The sequence below is a fragment of the Urocitellus parryii genome, chromosome 5 (assembly GCF_045843805.1).
Source record: "Urocitellus parryii isolate mUroPar1 chromosome 5, mUroPar1.hap1, whole genome shotgun sequence".
Lineage (NCBI taxonomy): Eukaryota > Metazoa > Chordata > Mammalia > Rodentia > Sciuridae > Urocitellus > Urocitellus parryii.
The window spans coordinates 185,914,482-185,927,031 of NC_135535.1; the positions used below are offsets into that span (position 1 = coordinate 185,914,482).

Consider the following 12,550-nt stretch of genomic DNA (forward strand, 5'->3'; position numbering starts at 1 on the left):
ATTTTATTTTTTGTGTGGTGCTGAGGATCAAACCCAGCGATCCTTGCATACCAGGTGAGCTTGCTACCACTTGAGCCACATCCGACCCCCCCACCCTGTCCTTTTTTAAATGTTGAGAGGGCCTCAGTTCCTGGGGACTTCATCAGTTTTTGAGGCTGTCCTTAAACATGCAGTCCTCCTCAGCCTCCTGAGTGACAGGGATTACAGGCATGTATCATCATTCATGAATGCTTGAATGTTTTAAAGAATACATGTGGTTAAAAATTTTCTCAGAGGGATGCAGGAGATGTAGGGATTCTTTCCAGTAGAGGGGAGTTCCTGTTTGGAGAAAGGCAAAGAAGGGTGTCCCACGAAGAAATGGTTCCTTATCCTTCCTGGGGAATATTAATGGGAAAGTGGGTAAGATTGAATAGGTAGTTGACTGCTTGCTAATGTGACCTGAAAAATGGCTGATGGACACTGTTAGCACCTAAAGGGAAAGGTCAGTGTGAACTCTGATACACAAGGGAGTTGAATTGGATTATTGTGATATTCAAGTTTGCTGCATGACCCCTCTACCTTCTTTGAACTGAATTAAGGATGAATAAATGAAGGGGGATAGGGTTGTTTTATAGGCAAATAATGACTGAGGGAGGAGCAGCTTTGGGAATAAAACTTTTGGATAACTCGATGCTCCTCTGTAACATAGGCAGGAGTCTGGAAGCGGGGGTGGTGTGTCAGACAGGATTTCCTGGGTTGGAGCGGGAATGGAAGCTGTTAGGAGACATTGTGACCACAAGAGAGGCCAAGGATTACTTAAATCCGAATCGCAGCTGGGGCGTGAGAAACCATTGTTGCCAGCCGGGCGTAAAGGCCCTAGGCTGTAATCCCAGCAACTCGGGTTGAAGTCGGAGGATCGCAAGTTCAAGACCGGCCTGGGTAATTTAGCGAAACTAAAAAAGGGCTGGAGATGCAGCTCAACGACTCATTCCCCAGTACCGAAAAAAGAAACTACAAAAAGTACTTTCAGCAAAGAACGCGCGGGAAGTCCGGAGTTTTCCCGCCACGGCCAGGAGCAAGACCAGTGACGTCAGAGCTCCGCCTGCATGAAGACGCTACAGTTGGGCTCCGCCCTTACCAACATGGCGGCAGACATGGGACCCGAAATAGCTTTCGCCTTGACTCTACTTCCGGGGTGAAGGTGGGACTACCCTGTAGAGCCCCACCTCTTCCGCAGACGCCCGCGCGTAACAGGGAGGTTACTGGACTCTTCAGTCCGCCCCTCTTCCCCCGTAGAGTTCCTGAGTTCCTGAGGCGTGCTGCGTCGGCAACGGTAGTGACGCGCTTTGCCGGGAGAATGGCGGACTCCAGCATGCGCCGCGTGATTCCCAGCGACCTGTATCCCCTAGTGCTAGGCTTTCTGCGTGATAACCAACTCTCGGAGGTGGCAAATAAGTTCGCCAAAGCGACAGGCGCTGTAAGTTCTTTGCTTGGGGCACGTTCTGGGGTGGGATGACCCCAAGGCTTCAGGCCCTGACATGGTTTAGGTTTTCGGGGAGGTCGGTTGGGTTCCCCAGACCAGTTGTCTACGAGACTTGTGTCGACCTATCCAGAGTGATGGGAGAAAGCCGGGGGCATCGGCGCCTTCTAACTAGATAGCGCAGAGTCCCATTGCTTTTTCCTGGTGATTCAGGCGGCGGCGGCAGCGTGGGTCACGCGTGGCCTAGGTCACATGGCTGGCAGAGTGCGGAGAGGAGCTAGAGATGCGTCCCACAGCGGGCATGGACTTTGTGGGGGACTTTGTGTTCGCCTAACAAAATGTGGTTTGACCTTACCCTCGATGGCACTTAGCTGAGACTTGGGAGTAAAATGAAATTGCTTCAAAAATGAAGGCCAGAATTTTCGTTACAATCTAGGTTTAGGACCAGAACTGTCACTTTTTAGATCTATAATCCTGGCCACTCGCTTAACCTTTCTTAGTCTGTTTTTTTTTTTTTTTTTTCCCTACAGAAATGTCATCCACTTTTTAGGATTTTTGCAAGTTTCAGTAAGATAAATATACAAAGTAACAGCCCCAGTTCTTGTGCACAGAAAGTAGGGAGTGAGTGACAACTGTTATCCTCGTTAGGGCAATTTATGGTGCTCCAAACACCTGTGAGAACAAGATGATCATGAAAGACTTGTAATCTGCATCTCAAAAAAAATGAGTTATGCTTGCATGAGGAACACCTTGAGGAGCATTCCTGGGAATGATAGGATAACTAAAAGTAAACTTATCCTTTTGAAACAGAATCAGGCTGCAAAAGTAGAGGATCAAATTAGTGTATAAAGAACTACCTTAATCTGGAATCCATTCTGTGTAATCTAACTGCTTTCATATTGGAACTGTTTGACTGTTAGGGAGTGTGCATGGAATTGGGCATTTTGGAGTTAGTATTCCTTTTGTTGGGGGAGGGGTTACCCAGGGATTGAACTGAGGGGCACTCAACCACATCCCCAGCCCTATTTTGTATTTTATTTTAAAGACAGGGTCTCACTGAGTTGCTTAGAGCCTCTCTGTTGCTGAGGCTGACTTTGGACCTGAAATCCTCCTGCCCAGCCTTGCGCCAGCTGGAGTTAGTTTTTGTCACTAACTTTATGAAGGACTTACTAAAAGCCAGATGCTGTTTCTCACTGGGCATGGTGGCACATGCCTGTAATCCCAGCAGCATAGGAGGCTAGGATAGGAGGATCAAGAGTTTAAATCCAGGGCTGGTATTGTGGCTCAGCCGTAGAGCACTCCTGGGGCTCGGGTTCCATAGAAAATGAAGGCATTGTTTTGTGTCCATCTACACCTAAAAAATAAATATTAAAAAAAAAAATTCAGGGCTGGGGATGTGGCTCAAGCCGTAGTGCGCTCGCCTGTCGTGGTTGCGACCCAGGTTCCATCCTCAGCACCACATACAGAGATGTTGTGTCCGCCGAAAACTAGAAAATAAATATGGAAAAATTATCTCTCTCTCCCTCTCTCTCTCTCACACTCTCTCTTAAAAAAAAAAAAATACAATATTGCCTTAACCCTGGCAATTGAGGAAAACCTAAACTCCATCTCAGAAATTCCATTGCTTTATTAAAACCCTTAAAAAAAAATTCAAAGCCAGCCTCAGCAAGGCCAGGTGCTAAGTAACTCAGCGAGACCCTGTCTCTAAATAAAATACAAAAAAGGGCTGGGGATGTGGCTGAATGTTTGAGTGCCCCAGAGTTCCATCCCTGTACAAAAAAAGAAAGAAAAAATCCAGATACTGTTTCTGGATGCTAAGCCCTTTCTATGTATTATTGCATAGTCTCCCAACAGTTTAATAAGATGTGTAGTACTATCTCCTTTTTATGCAGAAGAAAAGAGTCCGAGAGATTAATTTGCTGAGAGTAATATAGTAATAACTACAAAGGTGAGTTCATCTCTACCTGGCTGTCACTAAGCCTGTACTTTTTTTTTTCTTTTGATGCTGGGTATTGAACTGAGGCCTTTACACAGTCTATCTACTATTGAATTATACCCATAGCCTATGAGATTTACTTATTTGCATACTGTAAAACCTTGCCATTTTTGCAGCTATCAGTTTAATTAATAACTGAATAAAATTATTTGTTTTAGCAGTATTGGGGATGGAATCCAGGGCCTCCCATATGCTGTGTAAGCACTCAACCTCTAAGCTACATCCTCAGACTTTAAATTTTATTTTGGGACAAAATCTCACTAATTTGCCTAGGCTGACCTCTAGTGATTCTGCTGTCTTGGCCTCCTGAGTAGCTTGAATTATAGGTACCTAATACCATGCCCACCTTTAAATGCAGTTCTTTTTGGGAGGGGGGGTTGAATTCAAGGGCGTTTGACCACTGAGCCACATCCTCAGCCTTATTCTGTATTTTAGTTGCTTAGAGCATCACCGTTGCTGAGGCTGGCTTTGAACTCACTTGATCCTCCTGCCTCAGCCTCCCCAAGTTGATGGGATTACAGGCGCCTGCCACCTCGCCCAGCTGAATTCAGTTCTTTACTGAATATATCACACCACTCTTCTCTGGGAGGCTTATTTCTAGTGGTTTAGTATGAGTAATCCACATTGTACCAGATACCACCTTGTATTAGTGTTTGTGCCCCTGTTTCAGTGTAAGATTAAATTCTTAGATTTAAATGCAACACTAGAGTAAAAGGAATGAACATTTGGAAAGACTTTGATAGTGCCAGGCATGGTGGCGCACTCCTTTAATCCCATCAACTTTGGAGGCTGAGAGGATTGCAAGTTTGAGGCCAGCCTCAGCAACTTAGAAGGAGATGTGACTCAGTGTAAAGCACCCCTGGATTCAATCCCCAATACCAAAAAAAAAAAAAAGACATAACTATGGATTGGCAGGCAGGGAGTAGGTGGTGCTACAAACTTCAGGGATATTTTTCTCCTAATTTGTGAAAGTGGGAAACGTTTTGTGAAAATTTAACATTTCAGGGGCTGGGAATGTGGCTCAAGCGGTAGCGCGCTCGCCTGGCATGCGTGTGGCCCGGGTTCGATCCTCAGCACCACATACAAACAAAGATGTTGTGTCCGCTGATAACTGAAAAATAAATATTAAAATTCTCTCTCTCTCTCTCTCTCTCTCTCTCTCTCTCTTTAAAAAAAAGGAAAAAAAAGAAAATTTAACATTTCAGAGTGAATAGATACATAACAAGTCACATTTAATGAAAGCGTAACTCGAAATCTGACTTCTCTTCGAGTAACTAGGATAATGTTTTCTTACCCAGCTCTTTCTTCTCTACAGACACAGCAAGATGCCAATGCCTCTTCCCTCTTGGACATCTATAGCTTCTGGCTGAAGTAAGCCTTCCCTGTTCTAGCTGGGCTCTCTTCTTCCCCCAGGTGGGCTGGGCTGTGTTCCTTGGTTGAGAAGGTCCCAAATCCCTCAGAAGTTAGTCTAATCTTCCTTAGCAGGTCAACCAAGGCCCCAAAGCGGAAGTTACAGACAAATGGACCAGTGACGAAGAAGGCTAAGAAGAAGAGCTCATCAAGTGACAGCAGTGAGGACAGTAGTGAGGAGGAAGAGAAGAAAGTTCAAGGGCCTCCAGCTAAGAGGGCTGGTAAGGGGGTTGAGCGTGGTGGCTCCAGGAAGATAGTTTGCTTCTTGTCTGAACCACATGTTGATTCTTACTGGGACCTGTACTTTCATTCAGCTGTACCTGGCAAGCTGGCCAGTCTGCCTCAGCGTCCTGGAAAGGCTGTGGCCAAAGCTTCAGAGAGTAGCAGTAGTGAAGAATCCAGTGATGATGATGAGGAAGAGGAAGACAAAAAGAAAAAGGCTCCCCAGGTTTGCAGCTTTGTGCAAAAAGGCAATTGCTTAAGGGTTTGAAAAGGAAGGAACCTAAAATTGACCTGTTACTTGTGACCAACTGGGATGATAATGACTGTTTAGTAGGTTATTATGGGGAAGAACAGGGATTTTTCATGGAAATTTGAAAGTCTGGAAAGAATGTGAAGTTGAAGTTGGGCTTTGAATCTAAGGGAATTCAAATCTGCTTGAGTGGTTTGGGTTCTTCTGGGACACTGTTTAGGTTTCCAGGAATAACAATGTATTTTGTTAGAAGTTGTTAGCGGGATATAGCATAGACAAGGCCAGTATATCAGTGACCAAACTTTTTGTGTCTTTTACTGAGTGTTTTATTCTTGCCATATTCTGCCCTGCTTGGACTTCTCTCATCTGTAGTGTTCCATAAGACCCCCTAAACAATAAAAGGAGGGGTTGAGGATTTAGTTCAGTGGCAGAGTGCTTGCCTAGTATATACAAGGCCCTGAGTTCACGCCTCAGCCCTTGAAAAAAATAAATAAGTAAATTAAAAAAAAAAGGAAACTTGGATGCCCTTAAGGCACCCAGAAACTCTTACTGATTCCTCTCCTGTGTTTTCTAACAGAAGGGAGTTAAACCCCAAGTCAAGGCAGCCAAAGCTGCTCCTAAGAAAGCCAAGAGCTCTGAGTCTGATTCTGACTCAAGCTCAGAGGATGAGGCACCAAAGAACCAGAAGACAAAGACAACACCTGTGGCAGTGAAAACTCAGGCGAAAGCCCCACCCAAACCAGGTACTGTTTTTGTTCCCAAGATATTGGGTGTGGGTGGTTTGGGAGGTTGAGGCAGGAGGATCGTGAGTTCAAAACGAGCTTCTTCAACTTACCGAGACCCTAAGCAACTTGTTGAGACCCTGTCTCAAAATAAAAAGGGCTAGGGATGTGGCCCAGTGGTTAAACACCCCAGTACCCCCCCCCCAAAAAAAAAAAAAAAAAAGGCCAGGGATCAGAGTGCCCTGGGGACTGGTATTAAAATTGCTCATTAGACACCAGATTGAAATGGTATTGGTTATTGAACTAGAGGAGGTGATCATGAACAGTGTGGGGTTTTTTGTTTGTTTTTTAAAGAAGACTTCTATAGTTTTCTTTGTGATAAAGGTTAGGTTATATTTATAAGAGCTTGTCTGAATAGAGGCTGAGATGAAAGACTTCAGAGGACTTATTTAAATGATTCTTCTCAGGCACACCAACTCGAGTAGATCCTAAAGTAACCAATGGCAAAGCAGCCAGCAGCAGTAGCAGCAGCAGCAGCAGCAGCAGCAGTAGCAGTGATGACTCAGAGGAGGAGAAGGCAACAGCCATCACCAAGAAGGTGATATACCTTTTCTGGGCTCTAACTTTTCTCAGGGAAGAAGTGGCCAGGGGGATGGGAAAGTCTTCATTCTCAAGCAGAATTGTTTGGCTCAGTATTTTCCTCTGGTTATCAATTTTTCTCTCGATACAGACTGTACTTAAAAAGCAAGTTGTAGCCAAAGTCCCAGTGAAAACAGCTGTCACCCCTGCACAGAAGAGCTCTAGCAGTGAAGATTCCTCCAGTGAGGAGGAAGAAGAGGAGAAAAAACCCATTAAGAAAAAACCAGGTGATTGGACTTGGGAACAAGCTTTATGACTGGCCAGTGCTTGGTTGCAGTCACCACATGGACCTTTCCTTAGAGCTACTTGAGTGCCTTCATGACATGACAGCTAGCTTCTCCCAGAACTAGGAATCTAAGAAAGTAAGGAGGATGTCACAGTGCTGTGTATAACCTAGACTTGGGATTGAGCCAAGGTCCTTGTGCATGCTAGGCAAGTGTTATGCCTGAGTCAGCCCTTGTATATATAATTTTTTAAACAGGTCCCTACAGTTCAGTCCCCCCACCTTCTGCTCCACCACTGAAGAAATCCCTGGGAACCCAGCCACCCAAGAAAGCTGTGGAGAAGGTACAGCCTGTGGAAAGCAGTGAAGACAGTAGTGATGAATCTGGTGAGTCAGAGATGCTGCTTCCCCCTAAAAATGGGTCTGGGGAGGTTATAAGAATTAGGAAAATAAAGTTGGGTGTGATGGCACATGACTGTAATACTAATAGCTCAGGGGTCTGAGGCAGGAGGATTGGGAGTTCAAAGCCATCCTCAGACAGTTTCAGCAAAAGTGAAGCACTGAGCAACTCAGTGAGACCCTGTCTCTTAAAAAAAACAAAAACAAAAAAGGGCTGGGGATGTGGCTCACTGGTCAAGTGCCCCCAAGTTCTCTCCTGGTTGGGTTGGGATTCTGGACCCAGCATAATGCCAGTTATTTCTTCCTAGATTCAAGTTCTGAAGAAGAGAAGAAACCCCCAGCTAAGGCAGTCATCTCCAAAGCAACCACAAAACCAAATCCTGCAAAAAAGGCAGGAGGAAGCTCTTCAGATAGCTCAGGTAAGGCATACAGAGGCCCTCAATGCAGCTGCTATAGGGCTCCCTGAATTCGATTTGGGGAACTGTTCATTCTGTTTTCCTCTGTCTAGACACTGACAGCTCTGAGAATGAAGCTCCTGCCCAGCCAGCTAGTACCATCAAGAATTCCAAAAGTAAGCCAGCTGCCACTCCCAAGCCACCTGTGGCTAAGCCAGCTACAAATACTAAGCAACCTGCAGGCAGTGGCCAGAAGCCTCTGACCAGAAAGGCGGATAGTAGCTCCAGTGAGGAGGAGAGCAGTTCCAGTGAGGAGGAGAATACAAAGAAGACTGTGGTCACCCCTAAGTCGAAGGTGACTGCCAAAACAGCACCATCTCTCCTTGCTAAACAGGCTCCTCAGAGTGGTGGGGACAGCTCTGATTCAGACAGTTCCAGCAGTGAGGAGGAAGAGAAGACATCTAAATCCCCAGTTAAGAAGAAGCCCCAGAAGGCAGCAGGAGCTATAACGCCTTCTAAGACAGCCTCTGAAAAGAAAGTCAAGGCTGAGAGCAGCAGTAGCTCTTCCTCTGATGACTCCAGTGAGGAAGAGGAAGAAAAACCCAAGAGCAAGGGCACTCCAAAACAACAATCCCTCAAGGCCAATGGCACCTCAGCATTGACTGCCCAGAATGGAAAATTAGGCAAAGACAGTGAGGAAGAAGAGGAGGAAGAGAAGAAAAAGGCAACAGTGGCAGTTTCCAAGCCAGGTCTGTATCCAGAGAACCTGTCCTCAGTTTTTTTTTTTTAATTTTTTTTTCTTTTTTAAGAGAGAGAATTTTTTTTTTTTTTTAAAGAGAGAGGAGAGAGAGAGAATTTTTAATATTTATTTCTTAGTTCTCGGCGGACACAACATCTTTGTTGGTATGTGGTGCTGAGGATCGAACCCTGGTCACACGCATGCCAGACAAGCGCGCTACCGCCTGAGCCACATTCCCAGCCCGAGAGAGAGAATTTTAATATTTATTTTTCAGTTATCAGCGGACACAACATCTTTGTTTGTATGTGGTGCTGAGGATCGAACCTGGGCCGCACGCATGCCAGGCGAGCGCGCTACCGCTTGAGCCACATCCCCAGCCCCCTGTCCTCAGTTTTGTTCCCCATGTCTGACAGGATAATACTTTTGGATGTTGGTCAGTGAGAGAAGGCCTAACAGTTTTTTGTTGTGGACTCTCAAAGCCAGCCTCAGCAAAAGCGAAGTACTAAGCAACTCAGTGAAACCCTGTCTCTTAGTTAAAAAATAGAAAAAGGGCTGGGGATGTGGCTCAGTGCTCAAGTTCAATCCCCGGTACCAAAAAAAAAGGAAAGAAAAAAATAGTAAGAAATCTCTGTTTTTTCATTGCTTTTGGCTAAAGTGAAACAGGGCCAACGAATTATATGTTTTCTTACTGTTTCTATTGCTTTCCTGGTTGGGTTAGGACCTGGGCCCAGCATAATTTCTGAGGAGGAATGGGAAACTACTATTGAGTCTGGCTTTTTCTTTTGTAGGTTCAGGAAAGAAACGGAAGCAGAATGGGGCAACCAAGGAGACAGCAACTCCTGAAGCCAAGAAGATTAAGCTTCAAACTCCTAATACATTTCCGAAAAGGAAGAAAGTAAGTTGTCTTGTTTTCTTCTTGGGAGCCAGTCTTTAAAAGGAAAATATGCTATCATCTTTACAGTTTGCCCTGGCACCATTCAGCCGCTAAATGACCACATCTTTAATTTCCTACATAATTCTTTAGGGAGAAAAAAGATCATCTTCCCCATTCCGACGGGTCAGAGAGGAAGAAATTGAGGTGGATTCACGAGTGGCAGATAACTCCTTTGATGCCAAGGTGAGAGGGGATGGTGTTTACCATTCTTGGGAAGTGGGGGAGTCTCAAGGAAGCATTTGAAGCCCTCCAGGTTCAGTTTGTCTTGGGTAGGGAGTAGAAATTTCGAGAAGACACGGGGGCCCTGGCATTGTCCTGTGTGTGTTAATTGCCTCTTTCTCCTTACCAGCGAGGCGCAGCTGGAGACTGGGGGGAGCGAGCCAATCAGGTTTTGAAGTTCACCAAAGGCAAATCCTTCCGGCATGAGAAAACCAAGAAGAAACGGGGCAGCTACCGGGGAGGTTCTATTTCTGTCCAGGTCAATTCTGTCAAGTTTGACAGTGAGTGACCTGGGGTCACCTTAGGTAAAACAAGGATGATGATGGGAAGCCACTAATCTTCTCAAGTGGACCTGGAAACCCTCAGCACTGTTAGTGGAGGGTCTTGGTGAGGACAGAAGGTTAGAGTAGGTCCTAAGACTTTGCAACATTAACGTCCTCTCTGGTCCTTTTCTTTGTTCCTAGTTTTGTACAGATTTGTTTTTGAGTGTTGAGTATCAGGGACAACGTAAGAAGAATGTTGTTTTTTTAAGAAAATCATTTTAGTTGTTCCAGTCTTCCTGTTCTGTGGAAGTCCTCATACTAAGAAATTTGTACATTTTATATTAAATCATTTCTTATTGATTTTTGTTGTGATTTTCAGAGGTGATTTCCCACAGATAAAATCTTAATTATTGCTCAAGACATGGTAAAAGGTCACATGAATTTTTATAATTGAAGACTTCTGCCCATGTGAGTGTATATGACCACATTCACCCCTACTTTCCTCAGAGCCCTAGTAAGGGGAATTTAAAGAATGGTTAATGTGTATGTATAGTCTGTTGAGCATGCATTCTAGTTCATTCTCATTCATGTGTCTGGGACTGAAGCTTTCAGCCAGCATGAACCTACCCAATATTTTGGGATAAAATTCACTGTTCTGTTACAGGCAGAATTTTAGTGTGGTGTGAATGCCATGGATCAATTTAAATATTATGTTTTCTGTGATTTTGTCGTTTGCAATACATTTGTTTTTTGTTTGAAAGCAAACTTTTGTATGGTTGAACGGTATTTTTCAACAACTTGACCCTTACTAATGTTATACAAAGTGGAGGACTACATCTTCTCCTGTTTTTACATTGTTGAAAAAAAAATCACATGAATTTTATGTGAAAAGCACATTTTACTTGGTATTTCTGCCTTGGTAGCAGTGGTGACCCAGAATTGATTTAATTAATTTAATTGATTTAATTAATTCCTACATGGTGGAGAATTACTGATCAAGAATGTTGAAAAAAAAAACTGATTAAAAACCTCAGTCCTCAGTACAGGTAACCTTTATATGTTCTCACATAGGTGGAAAAGAACTGTTGCAAAACAGATGATCTGATAAAATTAAGTAGAGTGGGATTGGGAAATCCTAATAGAATATTGTGTCTTCATGTTGGTACATAGGAGCAACTGATTTGTTCAGTTCAGAAACTTAACACTGAAGTTAATAAAAAACCGTGAGCAAATCGGGGCCTCTCAGCATCACCAGTTGCTATGTGTGCTCGCGGAGGACCGAGCTAGCTTGCAATAAACACCTCTTTGCTGCTTACATTAAAAAAAACAACAACAAAAAACGGTGAGAAGAGCTGGAGGTATACCTCAGTGGTATATTTAGCAGTTGCTTAGCATGTGCGAGGTCCTAGGTTCAATCCCTACCACCATAAAAAATAACTAGTGAGCAGAGACATGATTACTATCTGAGAAAACTGATTGTAAGACTGAGGTGACCAATGCTGAGTTAGAGCATGGGGGAGGAAAGAATCATTGAGCTTTCTGGAGGCTGGGCAGTTTCTTTCTCGAGAACATGTTCCCCAAGCTTTCATTGATGCATTTAGGTCTATTGTTTGAATTCCATACTCACTAAATAACCTGATAAAATCTGGTTTTCAGTATAACTGCTCTAAGAAGAAATGCACTGTTCATGCTGACATACATATTTCAGTCTGCATGGCAAAAGTTCTACATCTTACCACAAAATAATAAACTGGTTTATAATGTGCCTTGGGAGTCCTATTATTGAATCTGAACCCATCCTGTTCAAATCAGAACAACTTTGGTGCAAAATAGAGCCAGGGTCCTGATTCTTGGTCACACCTGGTCTCCTAGTGCCTTTTCAAGGCTTTATTTCTGCTAAACTAGGGGTTGGGGAAATGGCCTGTAGCCAAATTTAGTCCATGGCTGATTGTTAAAAATTTTAAGTAGGAGTTAAGAATGTTTTTGTATTACCTAGGTTTTTACATTTTTAAAGGTATCTTCAAACTATAGGGCTGCATGAGGTGGCACATGTGGTGCAAGCCTGTAATCGCAGTGTCTCTGGAGACTGAGGCAGGAGGATTGCAAGATCAAAGCCAGCCTAAGCAACTCAGGGAGACTCTGTCTCAAAATATAAAAAAAAGGCTGGGGATGTCGCTCTGTAGTTAAGTGCCCTGGGTTCCTAAATGCCTTTTTAATTTTTTTTTTACCCTTTTAATACTGGGGATTGAACCCAGGGCCTCACATGCTAGGTGAACCCTCTTATCATTGAGCTACATGCTCAGCCCTTTATTATTTTGGGGGAGGTGTGGGCACCAGGGTATGCCAACATGCCTAGGAGCCTAAAAATATTCAAAATGTAGCCCATGACAGAACTGATTTTTGCAACTCTTGGTTTAAATCTGTGCCTCATAATACCGACTGAACATAAGAATTATCTGAGAGCTTAAAAACTGTTCCTGTCCCCAGGTTTGTTGAGTGCTCCTTTGTGAGGGGAGGGGTGTGGTAGTTAGAAATTGATAAATCTCCCTGGTGAGTCCAATGAGCAAGCAGAATTGAGAACCACTCACCTAAGGGTATTTGAAAATGAATGAACCAGTCTTGGTGGTGCATGCCTAAAATACCAGCCACTGGGGAGGCTTGAGGCAGGAGGATTACAAAT

At 44.1% G+C, this 12,550-nt stretch overlaps 1 protein-coding gene across 2 annotated transcripts; it reads left to right on the top strand.

Moving 5' to 3' along the window:
- Window positions 1–1,248: 1,248 nt before the first annotated feature.
- Window positions 1,249–11,725, top strand: Nolc1 (nucleolar and coiled-body phosphoprotein 1). 2 transcript variants are annotated; one of them, XM_026407894.2, is made up of 13 exons: window positions 1,249–1,456; window positions 4,771–4,826; window positions 4,938–5,086; window positions 5,180–5,313; window positions 5,915–6,080; window positions 6,527–6,657; window positions 6,790–6,925; window positions 7,180–7,308; window positions 7,629–7,739; window positions 7,829–8,464; window positions 9,243–9,349; window positions 9,479–9,571; window positions 9,738–11,725. In XM_026407894.2, exons 1-13 carry the CDS (start codon window positions 1,337–1,339, stop codon window positions 9,894–9,896), a joined length of 2,127 nt encoding a protein of 708 aa, XP_026263679.2. In that variant the 5' UTR covers window positions 1,249–1,336; the 3' UTR covers window positions 9,897–11,725. The 2 variants fall into 2 exon arrangements, with proteins under 2 accessions (XP_026263679.2, XP_026263680.2); XM_026407895.2 differs by having other exon boundaries at window positions 1,250–1,456; window positions 4,941–5,086; window positions 9,738–11,721.
- The last annotated feature ends 825 nt before the right edge of the window (window positions 11,726–12,550 follow it).